Here is a 24,837-nt window from a genome sequence, read left to right on the forward strand (position 1 = left end):
GCAGGAACATCTCTGGGACCACCAAGTTCACTAGTCGGGAGCATTTGTAGCAGTTTCTTTGTGTTTCCCTCTCCCTCTCTTTTTTTTACAGCATATCGACAAATACATTAGTTGCTCAGAAAGAAAGTGTGTAGACTGACTATAATAACTATATAGTAGTATATATGATAGTATGTATTTATTTATTTTATATTTATTCCTGGCGAGGAGATCCCTGCCGCAAGGTGCCCATGGTGCAGGTAGCAGCTTGGGGCTCCGGCCCACGGCAGCTCCCAGGTTCGGGTACCCCAAGCCTCTTCCAGGATGAAAATCATCCTGCAAGCAGTGCTGGCCAGCTGGGCACGTGTTCCCAGTCCCAGTTGCTCAGAAAGAGCAAGTGCCGTTACGGTTGCCCATAAATCACCGCTAATTGTCTGCTGTCCTGGAAAGAAAGATGACTTCTGCCTCCAAAACTGACTGCAGGCCTTGCTCCGCTGCTGCGTGGCTCCAGTTTAAACTGGTGAAGGGTTGCTGATGCAACGCTGGAATAGTATCCAGCGCTGGGGAATCAGGCCCGCTGTGGAAAAGGCTTAGTTTGAGTGTTTTGGACCGGGCGCTGGCACTTTGAAAGGCGATCTAGCTGCTCTGTGACTCTACAAACAATGTGTGCTGGGCTGGGCCTGCCATTGGAATAATTTAACAATACTTTGTGTTGGCATAGTTATCAGGGTGTTTATTGCGTGGATCTATTTCTTCACCTCCGGGTGAGGGTGCCTGGAAAAAGTCGGGAAAATAATGGCTCCAGACAGCTACCCTCAGCAAGCTGCTCGGTGGCCAGGGACGACGCCAGGACCATCGGCTCTGCTTTTGCCCCTGTCCAACTGTGCAGCACTTTGCAGCCCCCTGGCAGCACTGGTTGGGTTACCTGATGACTGGCCCAGGAGCACGCCAGCCCCAAGCCACCGATGCCCCGTGCACCACCTCCAGCTCTCCCACCCGTGAGTGTCTGACAGCAGGACGTGCCAGCAGTATCCTGCAATTTCGCTGTAAAATAAACACTCTGCTTTTCTTCAACGGCTGATTATATCTAGCCTACAGCCTTTCTGGGAAAGGCAAAGCCACAAGCGCAAACGCTGTGCATTATATGGCTGTCTTTGGTTTCTCATTTCTCCTGTTCTGTTTTGCTTTTCTTATTTACTCTTCATTGTATCCTATTTTGTGAGCACTTATTGTCACTTACACACCCCTGTCATTGTTCCTGCTCCTGCGCTCAGGAACTGAACTTCTTCTGCCTCTTTCACTCTGTTACAGGCTTGACTTCCCGGTGCTGATCGCCAGGGGATTTCCTATGGCAACACAGCCACCCTTTTCCTTCTTCCCAAACTGACCCCTGTGCGTCGCTTTTCTGGTGTTTCATGTGAAGCTGCTTTCCATCTCATCAGGCTTCCATCACACTTTTATGAACGCTCTTCGCAGCCCAGGCCTTGCACCTTGTTCCTGCAATGTCTGCACGAGCATTTTGGATTTTCCAGAGCTATTTAGACCCTTGGGGGTAACAATACTGGCGGCGTGCGCAGCCGCAGCCAGGCTGGCAGGGTGTGAGGGCACAGGGGCAGTGCCGGGGGGGCTCCCGAGGCCAGCTCCAGCCCATTTGACCCCCGGATGGGAGGGCATGGGAGCTGAGCACTTCAAAGGCGCCAGAGCAGCCTTCGAGACTGTGTTTACTTAAATACTTGTGCTTATTTATACAGCTAATCTTTTTTTTTTTTCTGTCCTTTGCTCGGGGCAGACGCGCGAGCAGCGGGGTGTGCACGGCGGTACCCAGCTGTGCCCAGGAGCTGCCCGTGAGAGGGGGCAGTGACACCAGACCGTGCCACCCGCTCGCACACGCCAGCGCAGTGCCCCGTGGAGGACTTTGTGCCCCGCTGCTGACAGGAGAGGAGAGGGTCAGAGGTTGTCGCGCTTGGGGCAACGCAGCGGAAGGAGGACGGTTGTGAGATCGGGGCCCGGGGGGCTTCTGGCAAACGGGACAGCTCAAAATGGACGTGCCTGAAGCGCTTCCTGAAACACCCCCTTCCGAAGGGCTCAGCCACGGCCCCAAGGGCCTGGTGGACACCGGTGTGTCCCTCAGGCAAAGAAGGCTGGCGGTGCCTGGTGGCACGAGGCCTCGTGCGGCCGGCAGGCCGAGGGGAGATCCTGCCCCTCCGTTCAGCGCCGGTGAGGCCGCACCTGGAGCGCTGGCTCCTGTTCTGGGCTCCCAGGTGCCGGGGGGACGTGGAGCCGCTGGAGCCCAGCGCAGGGCCGCCAAGCGGGGCCTGGAGCCCTCGGCTGCGGGGAGAGGCTGCGGGAGCGGGGGCTGCTCAGCCCGGAGAGGAGGTGGCAGCCGGGGAGCTCCCCCAAGCACAGAGCAGAGCTCAGGGGTGCCCGGCACCAGGGGCAGAGGCTCCGAGCACAAACCGGAGCCCAGGAGGCTTTTTTCTGGGCGCAGCACCCCCCCCCCCCGGCACCCAGGGCAGGGGGCTCCGGGTGTTCGCTGGACTCCGGGAGCACCCCGCCACCAAAACGCGCCAGGTGGAGAAGCTTCTACCTATCACCCTCTTGTTTAATTAACACGTCCCTGGTGTGCTGCTGCAAGTTTGGGCCGGCTTTATTCTTGATTCCTTTTTTTTTTTTTTTGGTGCATTAGCAGCTGTGCCAGCACCACCTGCACAGGCACGTCCCCCTGCCGGGCAGCCCGGTTCCGGTGTTGGGGGGGGGGGGGGGAGCCCAAATACCCCCCCCTTGCTCCCTTTCCCCCCCCCCCGCGCTGCGGGGAGGGGCAGGGGGGGCCGGGGGCGGTCCCTTCTCTCTCCCTCCTCCCTCTCCTCCCCTCTCCCTCCTCCCTCTCCCCCCGGTCGCTTCCCGCCCGCCGCGATGTCCCGCCGCCGGCAGGAGCCCGACAGGTGAGCGGGGACGGGACCCCCCCCCCCGGAGCCCTCCGCCCCCCGGCATCAGCCTCCACCCACCCCCGAGCCCCCCGCACCCCGAGACCCAGCCCAGCCCCGTTCCCCCAGCATCCCCCCCCCCTTTCCCAGCGTGGTCCCCACCTGCATCCCCCAACAACCCCCAGCTCCCCCCAGCATCCTCCTTCACCCCCCTCTGCAGCCCCCCCACCATCATCCCCTCCCCATTGTCCCCACCTCCCCGTTGCCCCCTCCGTTGCCTCCACCTCCCCATTGCCCCTTCTCCATTGTCCCCCCCATCCCATTATCCCCCCCATCCCCAAAACACCCCCCCCCATCCCCAAACGCCCCCCCATCGCCTGGATCCCAGCAAAGAGACCCCATCCCGCGCCGGCGCATGGCCCGGCCGCTGGGCACCCATCCTGCACCCCCCAGGACGTCTGCGGGGCCGTGGGGTGCAGGATCCTGGCCTGCCACCTGCAGCGGGGGCTCCCCGGGCCCCCCACTGGAGGCCAGGGCCCGGCCGTGCAGCCGCCCGCCATCCTCAGATCCGCTCGCCGTCGTCTCCTCCGGCAAACAAAAGCGCTCGGCGAGCCCACCGCGCTCCCGCTCTGCCTCCCTGCGCCCAGCACCCCGCTGCACCCCGTGCCCTTCCCAAAACGGGGGGCAGCTGGGGCGGTCTAGAGGCGAGCGTGTTTATCTCCTGCCTGCAAAGCTGCGGGCACCAGCGTGGTGAAACTGTTTTGGTTTTGGTTCAGCAGGGGCCGAACAACAGAGCCGCGCAGCTCTCGCGCGGCAGGAGCTGAGGCTGTGAAGCGCGTTTCTTCCCGCGAGTAATTAACTGGTTGGGGGCAATAATTTGTTAGCCCGAGCAGGCCTGTTTCTCTTCCTCGCCGCGTGTTTTCTAAGCTTAGGAGGAGCAAAGCGCGGGGCTGGAAGCCATCTGTAAACCTTATTGAGCAGGGCAGCACTTGGTGCACGGCTGCACAAGCAGCCCCTGGCTCGGGCGCGCGCTGGGCTCTGTCCAGGCTTTTTCCCAATGCTGCAGATACTCCTAGTGTATTTTCTTCAAGGCAGTTTGGGTACGATTCCCGCTCCTGCCCGCGGTGAGACTCTCACCCAGATGCCTCTCCGCGTCTAACTCTGTTTTCCCCGGCCTTGATGGAGAAATCTTCCCGCTTCGGGCTGCGTGGGAGTGTCCCTGCCCAGCCGCCCGCCCCGCCGCGCTTCGCCCGGACCTCTCCTTGCGTCGCTTCCTCGCTCCTCAGCCCCCAGTTTTAAGGGTTGTTTTCCTGCTGCTGTCGTCGCCCGCGCAATGCCGCGCTTCGGGCTGGCTGCTGGGAAAGCAGAGATACTGGATGGTGTTGGCTTCTGATTCCAAAGCGAAGCAGAGCTGGATGTCACCTGCTGGTTCGCGGTAACTGCACCCGGAGCGGTTCCCTTCCTAATCGGATGCTTTTGTGGTGGTGGTTCAGCGGGGACGGCGCTAGAGAGCTTTGTGGAGCTCCCTGGAGAGGTTTCCAGATCCGATGAAGATCCATGAAAGATTAAAAACAGCAAATTTCCCCTTTTCAAGCAAAAAAAAGGACAATGAAGTTGGGTCTGGATTGGCCTTGGGTCGCCAACAGGTGATCGGATTGGAGCAATTTGCCACTTAGGGGTCATCAAGGCTGTCTGAGCTCCATGTGTTGCTGAAGAAGATAAATAATGTCAGCATCCTGCTGCTCCACCCAGCCTGAAGACTGAACAAAGGTCTCAGAAACATCGGGGGCTGTGGACAGGCTCCTGCTCCTGCTCTCTCCTCTTATTTCCCTTTGCTGTCTCAGCAAGCCTTTGCTCTGCTGTACTCACCCTGATGCTTCCCTGCGCTAGGAGCGCTGATAACCTTCTTGGCTGCTTGTCAAAGCAGCTGTTTGTGCCCTGGAGAGCCTGGCTTTGCAAAAGGGGCTGGGGACCAAGGGCTTGTCCTCGTGGGAACCCCTGGGGCAGAGCCAGGCGTCCCCAGCATCCCTGCAGCAAGGGCAAGAGCCAGGGTCTGGTTGCATTGAGAAAAACCATTTTTTAAGCAGCGTCCCCCTATCATTACTGCTTAACTTGCCTTAAAACCTGCTCAGTTTCCTCAAATTCCCTGGCTTGTATGGAAGGGTGGCAGAAGATTGTCAGGTCTTCTCATGCATTTCCCGTTTTGTCTTCCAGCGGAATCGAATCCCTCTCTGCAGACGAGCAAGGTACAGTAACTTTGTGAAGTACGTGGCTTCGTTGGGTTTGTTGTTAGAAATTCCCATCCTTCTGAGAGAAAATCACAATTTGATAACTACTGGCTATAAAAAAATAAACGTGTAATGCTTTAGTTTCATGGATAAGATTTTTGAGATTTTATACTTGTTTACAAAATTCATGTTATTTTGTTATTTATTCTTTTCCTCTTATCTGCATAGTGCAAAAATGCCAGGAGAAGAGCTAGTCTTGCACTGAAAATTCAGTAGATGGCTGCCGAATCTCCGTGCATCCAAGCCGGAGCACTCGGTGAGCACCATGGGCAGAGCTGGACCTGCCAGAGACCTCGTGCAAAAAAAATAAATAAAAAATCAGTGCATGATCATGCGGAGAGGGCTTTTATTCTGCTAAATGGTTCTGTGAAATCTCTTAACACCCCTGCTCGGAGCACGGAGGCGTGCGTGTCGAGGCGGTCTGGCTGGGACATCTGGTGTGGGGTGGAGGACGTGGGACACCGGTCCTCGCCGCATGTCTGTGGTTCCTCTTGGCTGATGATGGCAGTCTGGTGTTGGGCACATTTTTTCGTGTCTGTTGGGAGTCGGCAGCCGTGGGCTGGCGCTTTGCTCTGCCTGCTGCGGTGGGTGCGTGGAAGGGGGGGGTCCGTGGCCGTCCTTGCAGCCCCTCTGCCCTGCAGCGCACCGTGTGCTGCTCCCTCCTTGCCTTTGCACCTTCGGTGCAGAGCCCTGCACACCGCTGCAGACGCCGGTTTAATTCAAAGCGAGAAAACCTGCTCAGGTTTTATCAGCACAGGAAGCGGTGGCTCCGTCACTTTCCTGGGCTGAGGATGTGTGAAGCGTGTGACGCTGACAGCCCCAGAGACTTTGATTATAGGTGTTCAGAAGTTCCTTTTTCTCATGCAAAACACGCGCGTAAAACCCACCGGTTTCCTCTTCCAGACTTGGAGGCCTCCTGCGAGGAAGGAGCGGGCTGCGCCGAGGGCTGCGCCGAGGAGCTCCCAGCAGGTGAGCAGCACCAGCCCGGCCGCGTGGGGCTGGGAACCGGGTCATTTGTTTTCCAATATTGGTTTCTCTTCAACTCGCGTTTGTACGAGTGGTTTATGAGAGGCGTGCGTGGCACAGCCCCAGCCCGGGGCACTCCCTGGTGGCACGCACCCGTCCCCGCCGGTGCTTCTGCCGGCTCTTGTGCGTGCCGTGGGAAACCGTGATTCAGCTGGGGGAAGTGGGATGTGCCGGGGCGAAGGGAGGGCCCAGAACAGTCCCGGTTTGTTTAGGACATCATAGATCAAAATTAAACGTTGAATATCACGTGTACCCTTCAGGAGGGCCTGTGCGACCCCTGAAGTCTCCGATGCTGGGACATGAGTCTGTGCCTAAGCATGGCTCAGTGTTTTCTTACTCTGTCGTGTTACCTAACTTGCCCACCAAACAAATGTATTTAAACTTCTTAACGTATCCCTTACTTACCTGTGGCATAGCTTTACTTACTCCCTCCTGCCACTAACGGGGTGTGATTTTGTTCAGGAGAGAATGGTTCCGAAAGCAGCTCCAGCAGTAGCTCAGAAGATGACTCAGGTGAGTGTTGTGTTCCAGTTTATTTAATTTCCCTCTTTGGAAAACGTAACTTCAGTTTAAATACGCTGCTCCTTATGGGAATAGTCTCGAAGTTACTGTACAGTGCTGTTAATTCGATGATTGAATGTGGGAAAGCAGAACGATATTTCTGTGAGCGCATTATTTCCTAGTCACTCAGTTCTGAGCCTCGCAATAATAGAGGAGCGGCAGCTCGTGTGGCACTGGCCTTCGCTCACACAATGCCTGCAGATGTTTGTACACCGCAGTAGCCGTCCAAAGACCGAGAGGCTATAAATCTGCATAAAAGTTGGCAGCACAAGTGGCAAAACAGGATGGACAGGAAAAGAATTAAAGGAAGTGTTTGCCGTTGATGAAAAGCGTGTGGGTTTTCGCTTGCGCGGGTTACACCACGAACAGTTTATTCTGCTTTCATACAAGACTGAGAGTCTTTACTAAAGAATTAGAAAGCTTTTTTGTTTTATTATTTTTTTCCATCAGATACTGAGGAGTCTGATACAAGACGGTCGGGTGAGTGTGCTGCTTTGTTCCTTTCCTGTACCTGCCTTAGGAAGCCGACACGGCTTCTTACCGGGATGCGCGAGGGCAGGCAGACAGCGACCGAGCGCTGGCACAGCCGCTGCCAGCCAGGGCCCCTTCTTTTGGCACAGACACTTGCTGGAGGGCATTATCGCGCGGGCCGAGTGCATGCGTGGTGCGTGCGAGCATGGCAGCACTGCTAACTAATGAGCAGCGCTGCCGGAGCTCAGCCAGGCTTCCTCTCCCGCGCGGGGCTCGGAGCGATGCCAGCGGCCGCTCCGTGCCCAAAATAGTGCTCCAGGACGGGGTCCAGCTCGCTGTCATGGCCTGGGTGTTTCTGTGATGGCTTCCAGGCAGCTCAGCACAGCGTCGGATAATAATAGATTTTTCTTCCTCTCCCACATGTGCCTACCTGGGAGGTGTTGACGTGACGGGATGACGGGGAGGGCCTGCCCGCAGCCTGGTGTGGCTGGGCTGGCAGCAGCGGCGGTTGCATTTCATCACACCTTGCGGCGTGAGCTCTGCCAGTCGCGTTTGCACAATTCGAACCTTCAGGCCAAAAACTTTTGCCTCGTGTCAGCTCCGCTTGCTTGCTTCTGTGTTGGAGCTTGGTGAGGCTGATCCAGGTGTTTCAAAACCCGCTTAGGGCCAAGTGTGCCGCTCTAGCGTGGCTCCCTTCTCGCTGGGGAGCGTGGTGCACGGCTTCCATGCAGGTGGTTGGCGTTCGTACTTGGCAGGATGAGAGGTCCTGGGGAGAGGTTTCCCCCTCGCCATGAACGTTTCCAGGCCTTTGGGCAAGCTGTGAGCTTTGGACAAATCTATCCTGGTGCCCAGCCTCATCCCCAAGCTGTGTGCAGGCACAGTAGGCCTAAGAATATTTTCCTTTGTGTTTTTTTCTTAAGTAAGCAGATGAAATTGGTGTGTTGTCCTTGCTGGGTATGAGAGCAGAGACCTGCCTGGATGCTGATGGATGTATTTGCTAGGCCGTGCATCACTGCAGCCCCCACTGAGAGGGGTGCAAATACTAAAAATCCCAGGAAGCTTGGGTGGGCAGAACCGGGAACAGAGACGTCTGTCCCCACTGTCCTTTTGTTATGTAAAAGCCACAGATGGCCCTTCTCAGGGAGCTCTTTCGCTATGTGTATTAATATGTGCCTTTAAAACTGCTTTATGTAGATGAAGAGCAAGAAAAGAAAGAATCACAGCCAGACCGCAATGAATCTGGTGGTAAGAGAGCTCTGGAGTTCTTCCCCCCCTTCCCCCCTCCTTTTTTTTCTGAGCATTTAATTGCTTTGATTTTAATGAGCTGATTTTCCTGTTTTCTCCCTAGGAGTGAACTGTCTGCCCCACTGTGAGCACTGCAGAAATGAAAATGTATGTTTAGAAAAAGAAAGCCATGTATTTTTCACGAGATAGAATTACAACTTGCAGGTTTTCTCTTGAGCTTTTAAAATATGTGTTTTTATCTATTTATATAGGCCCAGAGGGAGCAGGTGACCCCTAGGAGACTTGCTGGAGGACAATATTTGTATGTGTGTTTTTTTTTTTTTTAATATAATGGGTATACATTTTTGTTGTTCCCATCGAGATACTTCTTCAGATTAAGCGGGGGAAAAAATTCCCTACGCAAATGCATTTGTAGCTATTACAAGAGATGCCCCCAAGTCCTTGAGAGCAAACAACTTGCACCAGCTGCCGGCGCTGACGGTAGATCCTTGTCCAGGACCGCCCTCAGGGTGGCTTCTTGTGCGTCTTGTTTCGTTGCAGTAATTAATGTTAATTAATAATTGTGAGTCATTACAATACAAATAATTCATTATTTATTTAATAACAATAATTAGCACCTGCTCTGCGGCGGGCACCAGGCTAACTCGGCGGGTCTGTCCCGGCAGGCTGAAGCTGGACGCGGACGGCACGTACCAGTGCAGCGTCACGGGCCTGATTTTTGAGGTGACCGAGGCGGTCACCATCAGCTACTCCCTGCTGTCCTGGAGCAAGTACGCTGGGCTGGTGAAGCCGCCGTGGGTGGTGGGCGGCCCCCTCTTCGATGTGCATTGCAAGGCGGCCTCCGCCCTCACCTCCATCGCCTTCCCCCACTCCCTCTGCCTCGGCGGTGAGTACCGGCCTGCGGTGCGGGTGGCGGGGGCAGGCCAGGCTGCGGGTGCCGATACCAACGCCGCGTGTCCCCACAGATGGTGACTCCCATCCGGCCTTCAAGGTGCTGCACATCAAGGGCGCGGGCGCAGCCATCGAGCCGTCCATGGACTACTCGGCCTCGCACGTGCGGTGGCTGGTCAGCTCGCTGTCGCCCGTCGGGCCGCTCATCCGCAGCGAGGAGCCCCTGCTCTACCACGGCGCTGTTGTCCTGTACAAGGCCGTCGACAGCGACCCCTCCTTGCTGTTCCGGGTCTACGTGGCCACGAACAACGAATCCTTTATCAAGGTGGGGTTGGCCAAGTCAGGTGGTGCTTTGGCAAAGAGGCGCCCTTCTCTCCCTGCAGTCTGTGCACGCGAAGCTCTGGTGGCATTTCCACATGGGAAAAGGCTCTGGCACATTAGGGTTTGATACGTAAGCAGTTGTATTCGCCCACCTGCTCGTTCACACGCTGCTGTGAAAAGTACAGAAAATGACAACACATCAGAAACATGTTTGCCTCCAAGTTAGCAGGGCTCAGATCTGCACCACTTGTCCCCTCTCACCAATCCCCCCTTAGGCCAGCAGGAGAAGGGGGTAGCAGCTAACAGTGCTTGCTTTCATTTGGCTTGCAAAACCCTTCTAATTTCGCTGATGTAGCACAATTCATTTTTTATTTTTATTTATTTTGAGGAATGGAGGCGTCTGCCCCCACAAGCGTTGGATTTGGTACACAGCATCTGGTAGGGTTTGCTGTGTGGCACAGGCCGTGGCCATTTTGTTAGAGCTGTGGTGGCAAAAAAACACAAGGAGCCCCAAGTAGTGCAGGTTGTAAATGTGACTCCTTTCACCGAGGGGTGTAACAGACTGTCTTTTTAAAATTTCAGGATATAGCAAAAGCAGTAAAACATTCAAAAAAGAAGTTCATTAAAATCGACAAGCCCCCTGTGTGCCAAAAATTACTACAGAAAGGAAAGAGATACAGATTACTCTGCGAACCAGAAGCTGAAGTAACTCCAGAGGTAAGTTCCTCATATAACTGTCATGTTGTGCATCCCATTTTGATTTGAAGCATGATAGAAGATGGCTTTTCCTTTGCACTTCTGCTGAGTGTGGGGCTTGCTCTGGCTTTAAGGGCAGTTTTCACATCCATTCGCAATTGCTACAGAAAGCATTTGCCTCTTAAAGACCTAAAACTTTGGGATGAAATCCTTAACATTGCTGAAGTTGATGGCAAAACTCTGGGGAGACAGGAGTTTGGATCAGATCAGTGCCGCCAGCCAAATATGTCCTGTTTAATTTATGTTTGGATAAATGTTTATTTTAAACATAACATTTTACAGGAAATTGAATTTGTTGATGGATCTCTTTTGAAACTAAAAAGTTACATTGAAGTCTATTTGGAGAAACATGAAGACTTCACCTTGTCTTTGATTGAACTGGAGTCTGAAGCAGTTGTATGGAAAGCAAAGCTAAGAGAAAGTAGGTATTTTGTGTTCTGAGTAGCAGTTTGTTCCCGCTGAAAAGAAGCGTGGTTTGGGATGCAATTCAGCCCGTAGATTAAATTCTTTAAATAACTGCAATTACTGCTGTTAAAATTGCGAGGTTTGGAACTGGAAGTGATAAGAAGAGATCCAAGAGGTTGCATACTGATTTTGGAGTAACCTGCACAAGCCCCTGCGCAGCACAGACGTCAAGGCGATGGACAAAGTAGTGTCTCTGAAGCCTGTGCTGGAGCAGGTGCCTTCAGCCTGCAGGCAAAAGTGTCAGTGTTGTGGGGTGGGACACGAGGGTGCTCTGCTGTATGTACCAGGAGCAATATATGTTTTATAAGTGGCATGGTAAAATGGGAGAAATCATCTCATTCTTTTAAATCTTAGCTCGGCAACACAAATCCACTTAATAGTTTGTTTTCATGCATGGCAATGGTTGGATATAGGGCACAGCAATAGAAATTCCTACCTGACCTATTGTTTTCTTTGAAAACTGTTTTCCAGGTGACTGGATACATTATGATCAGAACAAAAATGAGCTAAAACGGAATGCAGTCAGTAAGTCCATTGGAAGATAATTCCGAGTTGCTTGTCTTCTGTGTGCCTCAGTTGCTGTTGTTGCTCAAGTGATGTGCAAGTGAAATGAATGAAATAACATCGATTCTTCCTTGCTCCTTAGGCATCAAAAGACGGAAATCAACCAACAGCTTTTCCGAAGAAGAGACACACTGTGGCAAAAAGCAAAGGTCTAACAGTACTACAGGTAAGCATTTCTGTGTCATTTAAAATACTGAGTTTGGGTTGTGTTTTTTGTGTGTTCTTTTCTATTTTTTTATTTTTAATCCCATGATTTGAAGTGACGCTGAGTTTTTTATACACTTCCACAAACTTGACCATGAAATATAGGAGAAATTGCTGCTTTTGTAGCTACAGAATTTGTGTGTGCCTCACTTGTATACCTCTGTACACTGCCATTCATTCAACAGGTAAATGTGGAGAAGCAGCTAGGGAACTTGACTTATAAGGGGCAGCTAAAATGGTGTTGTCTTCTTAGACTGGGAAATAAGGGATGCTTTTAAAAGGGGTTTCCACTACATGTCTCAGATTTTGTACTCAGAATATGTCCTTAGCTGTAACAGGCTGAAAAAAATCAGCTCCCATCTCCTGTTGACATATAATGTCCTGATGTTCAGAAATGTTTGGTGTCTGGGAGCTCCCAGAGAGAAACTACTAATTTACTAATAGTCATTTCAAAAAGAAAAAAAAGAAAAAGAAATACGGAAAAAAAAATCACAGTCACTTTCTGAATCAAATAATATAGCTGGCATCAGGCTTCACATGTCAGCAAAAATAATCATGCATGATGTATGTATTTATTTATGGATGCATGTAGCCACCAGAGGGAGAGCTTTCATCGTTCAAAACTTCATTTTTAAATGGTGATACAGAAAAGGAAAACGGCTTAGTCCATATAACCATGTAGGCTGAGACTTCTTAGCTACTGTAATTAAAAGAAAAACAAACCTCAACCTCCTGGAGCACTGTTAGGTTTTGAGGAAAAGCAGTCATCTGAAGTAGTCAGGTGATGGCGAATGCTTAGCATGTTAGTGCTAAGCCTTGATGTTATACATCACAAAATCTCTGGGTGCTTGATAACATAACATACTGAAGGAGGTTTGTGTTCATACAGTTCTTATACTAGAGGAATAGCTGCTTATAAGTGGAGGGGAGGAAAAAAGCCTTCAGAGCATACAGCACAAAATCAGAACTTAGCATCTTTACGAGCCAGGCTTCTTAATTCTTCAGGTGATTTTCTACAGTGCTTGACTTGATGATCTTAGAGGGTTGGATTTTTTTTTTTCCCAACCTGAGTGATTCTAGGTGATTCTATAATCCAGTTTTGTCTGCGTGACTAATAAGGTCCCCTTCATTGTATGTCCCCTGGCCCTGCACAGAGCCAATAGTGTCATTTAGTTAGAAGGCTAATCAGAAGAGCAATAATAGATCTGATTTTTTTTTTCTGTGTGTTTACAGATGGAATTAAAACAACGAACTTACTAACCGATCAACAGCTGATGGCGATCGCAAAGTTGTTTGGTGCAGAGTGGAAAGAAGTCGCCATTGAATGCCTTCAGATGGAAATGAAGGACATTCAGCAGATTCAGGCGAAGGAACAGGAAGTCAATATGCAAAAATTTCTGCTGTTAAGCAAGTGGAGAGAAAGAGAGCAAAGCAACGGAACCGCACAAAATTTGTACAACAGACTCGGCGAAAAAGTATCATATGATATAGTACAGTTACTAGAAGGTATCCACTTCTCATATTTGTTTAATTTCATCACCGTGTCTCAGATGTGTTTTAAGAGTTCACGTCAGAGAGTTTACTAAATACCTAGTGCATATTTTATTGTGTGGGTCAAAATTGTCTCCTTTCTAACATTAATAATGCTTTACTTTCTTGTAGCATTTGTATATTTCCCTTCAGAAACTGATATAAAACGAGTCACCTTTTTGTATTGACTGTTCAGAATACTTGACCGTGACCAGACTAATTGGCATTATATACCCAAGCAGGTTGTTGGTTTGTATCAGGAAGCCCAAAGAAGTCCAAAAAATAATGGTTTTGGAACAGGCAAAACTTTGTTCTTACTTTGCTATCCATAAAAGCAACCTGGCTCCAACAGGAAGACAACTGCTGCTGTTTCCTCACTCACTCATCTGACCCTTGCAAACACGTATATTGCCATACCTTGCATTGTTGTACATTTTTATACACATTATTCAACGTATATACTATTTGATCTCTAGAAGTTATTAAAATACTAATGTGCTTGTGTGTGTTCATTTCCCCAGGCTTTATGGCTCAGTGATGAGTTCAAGAAGAAGCTGATAAAAAGCTCGGGAACTTTCCCCATCCAAATGGTTAAACTTCTCAAGCTGTTTCCCTGGCATTTCACTGTGATTCAGTAATGAAGATGCAAGTCATAATCAGTCAGTGGAAAGTTTAGACAGAGTCTATGAAAGAAATGTGAATGAAATTTTGCACTGATGTAAGTGCAAGAAGTGTTTTCAGGAGTAATTACTCATGTGGCTTTTTCAGGAGTAATTACTCATGCGCTTGGATGCTGTCATCGCAGCCGTCGAGTCAGGATGGAAGTGCCAGGCTTCACGTGCCCCAAATTTGCTACAGAATTTTGTCTTGTTCGAGCCAGTCCTAAAAGACAATGAACACTAGGAGAAATTGGTTTACCTTTATTGGGTATAAGACTATTATCTTGAAACATTTTGTTTACATCAGGGAAAGACAGGGAGAAGAGTTGTGCAGCAACTTTCATCCCCCTAAAAAATAATGGAACTGTCAAAATCATGAGGTAAGTTACATTTCATACAGATGCCTACGATCAGGGAAGAATACTCTTAAATTTGCAGACAAAGTTGTTTGCATAATTGCTGTATATATGTAGCCACTGTATATATTTGTGCATGCTCAGCCTTTGTTGGGCTGTGGTTCTGTTTTCTAAAAAAAAAAAAAGACCATTTTCAGAGTAGCACTACTACTAACCACAGGCAGCTTTGAATTTTCTGTGGGATTTTCTTGTTCACTCTTGTCTTGTATAGTCTGTCTCAATTTTTATATTTTTTGTTGTGTAATTTTTTTGTACTATGAACTTTTTATACATTTTTTTTTACATGAACAATTTTAACTTGAATAGAATGAGGTGCTTAAGCTGAAATAGAAAAAAAAAATCAAAAAAAACCCCACCTCATATTTTGAGTTTTAGAAAACTCAACTTGGAAAACTCAGGTTTTCCAAGAAGAGTGTTACTCTGTGGGCAATACCCGTAGTATTGTAAGTAGTACAGTAGTAAGAGATCTGAAAATAATGTCATTTGCAGAAGAGAGCAGCTACCTGATTGTCTTATTTTTAAAGACACGCAGTTCTATGGATCATCTTCCCCTGTGTATGTTTATGAAAGGAAAAGCATACTTTTAAAAATCAGGATTAAAAAGGAAACATTCACACTGCTTGTGTTTCGTTTTTTATTTTAAGTGTTTGATGAAATACACCTCTTTTAGAGGTTGCCTGCTGGCTGCCTGCCATGGGCCATCTCGTCCACCCTTAGTGCTGCTGTGCCAAACGCTGTCGGGTCAGGGCATGTTCCCGTCCACATCTGCCAGCCCTCGTGAGCTGCCACGCAGCAATAGCATTCTCTCTCCATCCCTCTCCAGGAGGGATTTCTCCACGGAGAGTCCCGAGAGGTTTCCGCTGGCCAAGGGAGAGGCTGTGGCAGTGCCCCAAGCCCTGTGGGCTCTTCTGCTGATGGGGGGTTTAGGGAAAACCAGGCCAGGTGTGTTGTACGCCTCCCCATGTGGATGCAGAGCTGTCCTTGGCTCTTTCTGCGCCAAGCAAACAGGAATTTTGCTTGGAATTTTTGCTGGTGTCCCCAGCCCCGTCCCTCCGAGGGCAGTCTCCTGCTGGCTGCAGTTCCTCACATCATAGTTGCCAGTTTTCGCTTCTTTTGCAGTGAAAACTGTTTATTTCTTTTTGTTTTTGTGGTGGGAGACCCCTTGTCAGTAAGCGGAGCAGTGATGAGCTTGGAAGAGGGAACGGGAGCGTGTTTGTCCCCGCATCCCTCCCTGGGTTTTCAATTTAAACCTCAGGTCTTGTTTCAAAATGGCAAGGGGGTTTCTTTTTTCGCTATGTAGTGATTTAAACACGTGCTGTTCCACATGTGCAATGCTTATCCACTAATAATAAAAATGCAGATGTCATTATCTGGTTTTTTCTACTAATGAATAAAGCAATTTATCCCATAAAAGGGAGCATTAAGGGGATAATTTCCCAAAATGTCAATACTAGTTTTACTGCTAGCTAATGGTTCTATTGAGTGCAGATGCTAAATTACAGCACAAAATGCTTTTGTTGGAGAATATTAGTGAGTTTAGAAAGGTAAGGCATACCCCCACTGTATATTTTGTGAACGTGTAGGCCCCTTGTACTGGTGATCTCTCAGGCAGGCTGCATTGGGCTCTCAGCCATTTGCACGTACTTGGTGGTGATTTGTTGCAAATTAGCTAGATTCTCAAAAACGAGTCTTTCTGAGCATGCAAAATCAAGGGGTTTGCAAAAACTGAGCAAGACTTTGCCTGTAATGGAGAAGGAGGAAGGGGAAGGCTGCTCCTGTGTGCCCCAGCTGCTGCGAGAGCTGCCAGGGCACGCAGAGGGGACGAGATGCAGACTTTAGAAAGAAAAAGGTAAGTTGCTGTGACTTTTCTTTGGCAAGAAGCTTCGTTGTCTACAAAGCCAACCTCAGCTCGTAATTTTGATGTGGCTCAGGGAAAAAAAAGAAGTTCCAAAGGGGCTCTTATTTTAAAGCTAGCTGATTTTGCTTGCTAACTAAAAGATCTTGTTCTCAAAATCTGTATGTTACGCAGCACCTGAGGATTTTAAGATACCTGATACAAGCAGTGCTCTGATAGGACTCCCTGGCCAAAAGCAGAAATGGGTCAAACACAGCTGGAAGTGGGTTGCCTGCTTGTAGGAACGGGGGCAGTGCAGCAGATGGTCCAAAGATACAATACTTCAACACTGCAGTTCTTTAAATCAAAATCAAGAAACTTTTGAAAAACACATATTGTATTCCTGGTCTTCAGCTGTGGCTCTGTCTGTGTGACTGCTGTTCCTGCAGGAAGGAGGAATGGAAGCAATACAATGAAGGCCATCAGAGCACCGAGGTGTGAGGCTGCTCTTGCCTTACGTCCGCATTATGGGCACGCTGTAGGGGTAAGGACCACGGCTCTGGTTCAGTTAGCAAGCTGGGGGAGGTTATAGGATGGCAGCGTGGGGGCTGGCATGGTATGCAGGTGACACTGATGCTGGTGGGACAAAGAGCAGCAGTGACGTAGCTTGTCTGAGCTGATCCCAGCAGAGAAGAGCAGTCCTCCTCCCACCCCGCCTCTTTTTAGGCCGGCTTTAGCACTGGAAGGAAGAACTTGGACAATAATCACCCAGTCATCCTTTCTGCCCTTACGAGCTCTGCCCCAAATTCTCGCACCATTGAATTAAACAGCGCAGCTCTTGTTTTCCCCGGGGCCAGGCTTTTCACCCAGGAAACCGTGCAAGGGGCTGGAAAGGGCTGTGAACAAGAATGGCTCAGTCCAGAGAGACAATCCACAGGAAACGCAGCTGGGGGAAGGAACAAGAGGGAAATTGGATTCTTGAATTTGCCCCCAGGGCTGGGTGGTACCGTGGTACGCTGCTTAGATGGGGGCAGTAGCCAAGCACTTTAAGAGTCTGATCAATACAATTGCCTTATCGATTTGTGTCATAACTCAAGGAAGAAAAGGTCACCGTGTTTTTTTTTTTATGCAACGTGTAATTTTATTAGGCAATAAATAGAATAAATAAGGAACTTCATAATAAATAAATCAGGAATATTATAAATACATTTCAGTTTCTGAAACCTGAATAAATAAAACATATAAGACAGGTTACAGCTGAGTGTTCGGTGGTCTGAGAACATTATCGTATGATATAGCTTATTGTCTAGAAGTGTAGAAATTTAACAAGATAGCTTAAAAGGCACTGGCAACAGCTCACTAAAACACGCCTTATAAGAAACTCGGTAAAATGGGACGTGCTCGCTTCCTACAAAGCCCCCAGCCGAGTCGCAGGACACCCACCGCGCCATGTCTTCTTCCTGCAACCCTCCAAGGCAGCTTCGGGGGCTGCCCGGGGGGCTCACAGGGCGCTCAGGTAGTTCATCATCCTGTCGATGGTGACGGCGCGGATGCGGAAGGCGTGCAGGACGCCGCAGAGCCTCATGCGGTCCTTGAAGGAGGTCAGCGCCGCGCTGGGCGGCGGCTGCAGCGCGCCCGGGCTGCCCGGCTGCAGGGCCTGAGGGGGGACAGGGATTAATTCCACGTCCTCCCAGACCAAGGTGTCCATCGGGGCGCACGGACTCTTCCCGCTATCCCTAAGAAGCTCTCTGCAGTCAGCCCTGCGGTGGTGAGGCTCTCCAACCTCTTTGAAGATGCACAGGCAACGATTTTTTTTTTCCCCTCCATCAGCTTTTGTGAAGCTAGCAAACCCAACGAGCCCTTAATATCTGCCTCCTTTACCTTCTAGAAAAACCAGTGACAGTTTTCTAAATTATCAGAAATGATCATTCACTCTACAACTAACTGCAGAACAGAACGCTCTGGGTTAAAGCTCTGGTTTAAGGCAGAAATAATAGAAAGGACCGAGGCAGAAACGCTTACTTTCATCATCTCGTCAATGGACGTCAGCACCTTCTGGTCGCTGAGCTCTGCCCTGTAGGCTTTCAGATCTTCATAGATCCCCCGCAGGCATTTACGCTGCAAAAGTCAGAATTATTAAGAAATGCTGGAATTTGTTGCTAAAAGCTTCAAATGCAAACCAAGCAAAATAAGTGGTTCTTTTGAGAAACCTCCAGTTTACCTTATCAAAAGTAGAACTTTCCAGCACTGGACAGTTTCCAGTCTGCAAATGAAGGAAGAAACGATACATGCATTAAAATGTGGAAATGTGAGTTTCCTCATGGCTCTTCCATGACACTGGGATGCTGAATCCTGATCGTTTGTTTTTACCCTTGGATCCTCAGATGTGCACGCCTTTATCGTGTTGATTTTATCCTTAGTGATATCTTTGAGATCAACCTCTTCCAGGGTACATTCAAATCCCAGTGTCCCATGTTCCTGCGTTAAAAAGAGAGAGAAATAAATAAATAAATAAATGGGGGTCATTGATTCAGCTCCAGAAGGTGGCAAACGGACCAAGTGTCTGAAGTTGAGGAAAATGTGGCAGTTGTGCTAAACACGCTCAGGCTTTGTTCTGTGTGCTGTTGCTGGGTGCATGTCTCCATTACTTTAGCAGCACAAATTGTTCTCGCAGACGCTGAATCTGTGGAGAACTTTGTGTCACTGTAATTTCAGATGTAAAATTGTCTCCTAGGAAGTCAGAAATAGCAAATACCACCCGCACTTAGCAGTGCTCAGTGACACACCACAAGCGTTGTCCAACCACACTACACCTATTCAGTGGCTTTCTTTAGGGCTTCTCTGAGATGAAGCTTGCAACAATAGCAGGGAATTTTAGCCAAAAAAGGGAAAGAAAAAAAAAAAGTCCCCCTGGTGCTGCTGCCAGGGAGCTTTGGTGCGGGAGGGTGCTGGGGCAGCAAAGTGACAGCACGCAAATGCAACGCCAAGGTCGGGAGCAGGTACTCCCAGAGCCAGCTGTGTAGCAGCGTCAGAGAAAAACCATGTTCCAAACTGGGAGCGGTGCAATTGGCTGCCACTGCGCTGAGAAAGGCGGAGCTGAGAAAGGCACCTGCCCAAACCCAGGTGCTAAATTCGGGGAAGGTGCGAGGAGCGGTTAGAAAGGCTGGCAGGGAGCTGAGACAGAGCATCCTCCCAGCTGGGAACCACCACCGAGCATCCCTCCATCCCAGTACCACCACCGAGCATCCCTCCATCCCAGTTCCACCACTGAGCATCCCTCCATCCCAGTGCCCCCACCGAGCATCCCTCCATCCCAGTGCCCCCACCGAGCATCCCTCCATCCCAGTACCACCACCCCATCCTGGGTCCCACCACCGAGCATCCCTCCATCCCAGTACCATCACTGAGCATCCCTCCATCCCAGTGCCCCCACCGAGCATCCCTCCATCCCAGTACCACCACCCCATCCTGGGTCCCACCACCGAGCATCCCTCCATCCCAGTACCATCACTGAGCATCCCTCCATCCCAGTACCCCCACCGAGCATCCCTCCATCCCAGTACCCCCACCGAGCATCCCTCCATCCCAGTGCCACCACCGAGCATCCCTCCATCCCAGTACCACCACCCCATCCTGGGTCCCACCACCGAGCATCCCTCCATCCCAGTCCCACCACCGAGCATCCCTCCATCCCGGGCCCCACCACCTAGCACCCGTCCGTCCCACGTACCGCCCCACCGCCCCATCCCGGGCACCGGCCGTTCCCCGCCCGTCTCCCACCTTGAGGCTGAGCAGCGAGGCTCTGGCCGCGTCCAGCAGCGCCCGGGAGCGGCGGAGCTCCGGGACCAGGCTGGGGCCGGGCGGCGGCAGCGCCGGGGCGGGCAGGGGCAGCGCCAGGCAGAGCGCGGCCAGCAGCGCCCAGCGCCCCGAGCCCCCGCCGGTGCCGGTGCCGGTACCGGTGGCCCTGGCGGTGCCGGTGCCCCTGGCGGCTCCTCGCTCCTCCATGGCTTTGCCCCGGGCTCTCCGGCTGCTCTGCGGGGCCGCGCCGCCTTTATAGGGGCGGCGGAGCAGGACTTCCCCGGGGCGCTGTTCTTTTGCAGGCGGGGAGCCGAAAGCCGCGGGGCCGCCGGGAATCCCGCAGGGCACCCAGAGAGCCCCCGTGGGCGGCCGGGGGGGTGCGGGGGGCCCCGGGGGGTGCGGGGGGCCCGGGGATGCCCGGGGGTAGCAGCGCGCCCGCCGCGTCTCTGCGCTGGGAGCAGGTGGGGCAAGGTCTGGGGGAGCCCCCCCCCGAAACCCACGCTCAGAGGGGCAGCGGGACAGCAGCCCCAGGTGGGGCAAGGTCTGGGGGAGCCCCCCCCCGAAACCCACGCTCAGAGGGGCAGCGGGACAGCAGCCCCAGGTGGGGCAAGGTCTGGGGGAGCCCCCCCCCCCGAAACCCACGCTCAGAGGGGCGGCAGCCCCAGTGTCACCGTTTTAAAGAGAATTTCCAAGGCCGCCTGTTGGATCGCCAGTGATTTCTGCACAGTCCTTCGCTGCCCAGAGGGGTTGTGGGGGGGGGGGTGTCTCCTTCTTGGAGGTATTCAGCCCCCGCGCGGATGCCGTCCTGCGTGAGGTGCTCCGGGTGACCCCGCTGGGCAGCGGGTCGGAGCAGAGCATCTCCGGAGGGCCCTTCCCAACTCAGCCGGATTTGGGGATTTGTTCTGCTCACCTGGCAGCACAATCCTGCTGCTCAAATCCCTGCAGAGCACCCGAAGAGCGGGCGCTGAGCTCCCCGCTGTCCCACGCCGGTCTTCATCTCCCTTCCCACAACGCAAGAAGTGCGGTATGCGAAGGGGGCAGCGAGAACTGAGCCCTCCCTGCACCCCCCAGGGCGTCACAACCGCCGAGCCGCTGCTGTTCTGCTTCTTCCCACCGGCCCACCCTGGGTTGCTAACTGAAATTTACATTAAAAAAAAAAAAAAAATCTTTTTCAGGAAAACTTCAGGAAAAAAACAGAATTACTTCAAGTATTCGTGTGACACGTAGGTAAGCATTTCCATTTTTTATTATTAAAAATTGTAAACGACGTGGCTTTGATGAAGGTTTATACAAACCTGCCTGGGAAGTTGTTTTTTACTGACCTGCTTGGCACAGCCACCAGATGGCTTGGTGTTTAAGTGCGTGCTTACACGGCCGCTCCCAGCCTGGCCACAAGGCTGCAGAAAACGTTTTCCACCAGGACAGCCACGAAGTCCACGGGAGTTTTGCTGTTAGCTTAGAAAGGAGCGGGATGAATCAAGAGTTTTTTATTGACTTCTCAGATTCTTTTTATTTTAATTGACATCTTATTTCCCCTAAGAAGGCTGTGGTGTGTCTAGAGCCCCAGCCTGCTAGCATACCGGTGCCGTATGATTTTCCAGTTTTACTGTGTGTTTTCCATTTCTGTGCTAGTCATTAAGCTGTGGGCTGTGGTTTTAATCTTGTGTAGGAGACTTGTTTTTCTCACCACGAAGTGAAACAGACTTTGGGAATAGGCAGGCACGTTCTTGAAAAGGCACCAGTTTGGCTTTCCAGGTTTCCTTGCCCGGCTCTCCGCTGTAGCCTTGCCTTTTAGCAGACGGGGGGGAGGTTTCTCCCGAGGTGCTGGCACAGGGCTCGGCCAACACCTTCTCGTTCGTGGCGTTCCTGGGCTGCATTTAATCGTGCAGTGCTCCACAGCACGGGGAAGTCGGTGAGAGGAGCGATGCCGAGCTCAAGGACGGGCGGGGGCTCTGCGTGCAACCACTGAACGGCATCGAGCGTGCCGCGACTGCCTCGTGGGGCTCAGAGTCCCTGCGCGGGGTGAGCAGCGCCTGGTTTTGCTGCACCAGCACGGGAAGCCCACCCCTTCGGTGTGCTTCAGCAGTTGCTGATACAATGGGAAATATCTTAATGACAGGGATGCCGTCGCATTGCTCAGAGATATTTTTTTTCCCTTGGTAGAATAAGGACTAATTGAAGGTGTTGCTGCGTGTGGTGTTTTACAGCTGTTTCTCGAGTATGTGTAAAGAGCCTTGCCCAGCCGATGTGATTGTCAGCACTCGTTTGTTTTCCTATCAGGAAAATAAATTCAAGTGAAGTTTTTCACCCGAATCTGAAGCCCTCCCCACGTGGGTCTGACAGAGACCCTGTACACCTACTGCAGGTAAGAAACGTTCAATCCGGGGCAGCTCCAGCACTGGCGATGATGTTGTGCTGACCCAAACCTCCCTGGAGCAGCAATCCCACAGATACTGCTGTGGGACCCACGGGTGCTGCCTGGGGGTACCGCGGTGCAGCAGCTCTTGTTCTGCTGCTTGGGGTCGGCTGCAGGTCCAGCCTGGCCAGTTCCTGCTGCTTTTGCCTGATTTGTGCCATGTTTGTGCCCCCTGCCCAGCCACAAGTGACTGTGTGCGGAGTGCTCTTGTGCAAGGAACCAGTATGCAAAAAAGAGAAACAAGTTTGCAGACTCATAGCCTCATAGCCTCGCAGAATAGCCCGAGTTGGAAGGGAGCCACGAGGAGCCTTGAGTCCAACCCCTACGTTCTTGTAAAACTGAAAAATCCACGAATCCATGTTCTTCTTATTGCATATGTTGTCTTGGTCGCAGATACCCATTTTGTCAGGTGAAAGAAGGGTTATGAAGGTGGAGCAATACTTTTGTTTTTAAAGCAACAAGTATAGGGATACATCACGTATGCACTTAGCAATACAGTGCAATGATTGTGTATCAAAAAACTGTTAAAAGATCTACGAGTTTACATGAGAAACTGTAATTTCCCTGCCTTTAATTCAATCATAAGTTGCTCATGCTGAAATTAACTTCCAGAGAAAAATAGGAGCCTTTCAGGATGCTCCTGTAATCAAAACTGGGCTAAATGGTGTTCTTCACCGTGCTGCATGCTATCAAAACAATACTTTAAAATCCTATTTGAAAAAGAAAGGAAAAATAATAATAATAAAGAAACCCAATTAGAAAAAACCAAAACCCCGAGGATCTTTGCTCAGTTTAGTTTTGAGGACTGCCTATGCGAGTGATGAGAAATAGGATCTTCTCCAGCCACACTGTTCTAAAAAACTAGGAAGTTCCTGTAAATGTGCGATGACATAAGTGGTTGTGATACTAACCTTCTGTGTCAGTCCTGGCTTGCTCTCTCTCCCCTTACAAACAGGACTCTCCTCTCCGCCTCCCCCTTGCTCTCCAAGTGCTAACTAAACAAAAATCACCTTTTTTCCAGAGCTCTGGGCAGAAGGCGAGTCCCGGCTGTTGGCCGATCTTCCATTTTACTGCCTAATTCCCACCCGTTCCCGGAGACCTCACCGGCCTGGGAAGTGTTTTGGCACCAGGGGCAAGAGTTTTAGGGGCCTCCCAGTTATGTCGTGTTACTTCTGTCTCGCTGATGTGAATGTTCTTCATCAGAAGGCCAAATCCCGAGCCCTTCGCGAAGGTCGTGTCGCACGTGGACTTGTACCTTGTCTTCAGCTGGAAGAGCTGGGTTGTTTGTAGGAAAGTCCTATTTCCCGTAATTATAATTATATATAATTATGTAATAATTACGTGCCTGTATATAATTATGCAATAATTATATATATATAAGTAAAGCTGCAATAAAAATAAATCACAGCCAGGCTGGCAGTTAATTGTAGATCGCTGCTGCATAAAAAGAACTGCAAAATGCCAAGGCAGACACTACTCGTGTGGAACCAGACTTCTGGATGCTCTAATAAATAAAGCTAATTTTTGTACTTTTTGCAGCTCTTGGAATATGCGGGGCACTGGTCGTGGGCAACGTTTTATTGCTCCTGTGTATTTTTTGGGGGAAGATTAATGTTCAAGTGGCTTACCAAAGTGGCTTCGCTGACAGCGAGCTTCCTTCTTGGCAGCTTTGTGTCCCCAGGGCGGCCGGCTGGGGCGGTGCACGGAGCTGATGGTGAGCACTGTGCAGACACACAGGTACACCACTGGTCGCGCTGGGGATGAGTAACTTCTCATACGCAGGTGGCAGGATTGTTCTAGGAGTGCTCTAGAAAATGGAAAAAAAAATGAAGAATTTTCTGAGTCGCTGCTATGAACAGTCTGGGATTCTTTCAGTCTCCGCTGAGAAGAAAAATCTGTATTAAGCTGAATGAGAGAGATCTCTTTAGTGGAAAACAAACGCAGGCCAAGCACAGAGGGGCTGAGGTGCACAGTGACTCTTGCTACCCCAAACTCTTTGCGGTTGCCCCTGCCCCTCCCCGTGGCCGGGAGCCCGGTGCCAGCCGCGGCACCTGCCCTACTCGCGCAGGGCTGTGCGGGCTCCGCATGGCGCGGGCAGCACCGGGAGCCCTCCCTGCAGAAACGGGGCTGGTGGTGTGGGTGAAACCAGTCCAGCCCTGGGGCTTTTGGTTTAAAGTTTGGCTACACGAACAGAAATAAAAGGGGCTGCGTCCGGTGAGCTGCTTGCAAGAAGAAAGCGCGCGGCGCTGGGTGCTTGCCTCTGCACGGCTTTCACTTCCTCCGCTCATCTCGCTTTCTGTTTCCACCCTCTGCCGCGTTTCTGCCCTCCCGGTGCTTTTTTCTTTCCATTCATCTGTCCCTTTTATCTTTCGTCCCCGGGTGCAAAAGCTCACGCAGTTTCAGCTCTGTGGCTCTGAGCAGCCAGCCACGCAGGACGGCTGTAACCACGGAGAGGGCGAGCGCAGCCTGGCTTCCTTCTTGCGGGGTCC

General features: G+C 51.1%; 2 protein-coding genes across 7 annotated transcripts; one reads left to right on the forward strand and one right to left on the reverse strand.

Moving 5' to 3' along the window:
- The first annotated feature begins 2,807 nt into the window (after nucleotides 1-2,807).
- Nucleotides 2,808-14,914, forward strand: LOC310904009 (uncharacterized protein). 6 transcript variants are annotated; one of them, XM_083848157.1, is made up of 17 exons: nucleotides 2,808-2,921; nucleotides 5,118-5,149; nucleotides 5,360-5,447; nucleotides 6,095-6,160; nucleotides 6,680-6,730; nucleotides 7,229-7,258; nucleotides 8,444-8,494; nucleotides 8,574-8,641; nucleotides 8,746-8,795; nucleotides 9,160-9,380; nucleotides 9,460-9,710; nucleotides 10,289-10,423; nucleotides 10,745-10,883; nucleotides 11,399-11,452; nucleotides 11,574-11,657; nucleotides 12,929-13,201; nucleotides 13,747-14,914. In XM_083848157.1, the coding sequence occupies exons 3-17, from the start codon at nucleotides 5,408-5,410 to the stop codon at nucleotides 13,761-13,763; spliced, it is 1,530 nt and encodes a 509-aa protein (XP_083704283.1). In that variant the 5' UTR covers nucleotides 2,808-2,921; nucleotides 5,118-5,149; nucleotides 5,360-5,407; the 3' UTR covers nucleotides 13,764-14,914. The 6 variants fall into 6 exon arrangements, with proteins under 6 accessions (XP_083704283.1, XP_083704282.1, XP_083704285.1 ...); XM_083848158.1 differs by lacking the exon at nucleotides 2,808-2,921 and adding an exon at nucleotides 3,269-4,673; XM_083848156.1 differs by lacking the exon at nucleotides 5,360-5,447 and having other exon boundaries at nucleotides 2,840-2,921.
- IL12A (interleukin 12A) lies at nucleotides 14,466-24,808 on the reverse strand. The gene is made up of 6 exons (XM_083848160.1): nucleotides 20,843-24,808; nucleotides 19,915-20,737; nucleotides 18,505-18,612; nucleotides 18,356-18,397; nucleotides 18,157-18,252; nucleotides 14,466-17,791 (listed from the first exon to the last, which is right to left on the reverse strand). The coding sequence occupies exons 2-6, from the start codon at nucleotides 20,137-20,139 to the stop codon at nucleotides 17,636-17,638; spliced, it is 627 nt and encodes a 208-aa protein (XP_083704286.1). The 5' UTR covers nucleotides 20,140-20,737; nucleotides 20,843-24,808; the 3' UTR covers nucleotides 14,466-17,635.
- Between the last annotated feature and the right edge of the window lie 29 nt (nucleotides 24,809-24,837).

Source organism: Anser anser (assembly GCF_964211835.1).
Source record: "Anser anser genome assembly, chromosome: 9".
NCBI lineage: Eukaryota > Metazoa > Chordata > Aves > Anseriformes > Anatidae > Anser > Anser anser.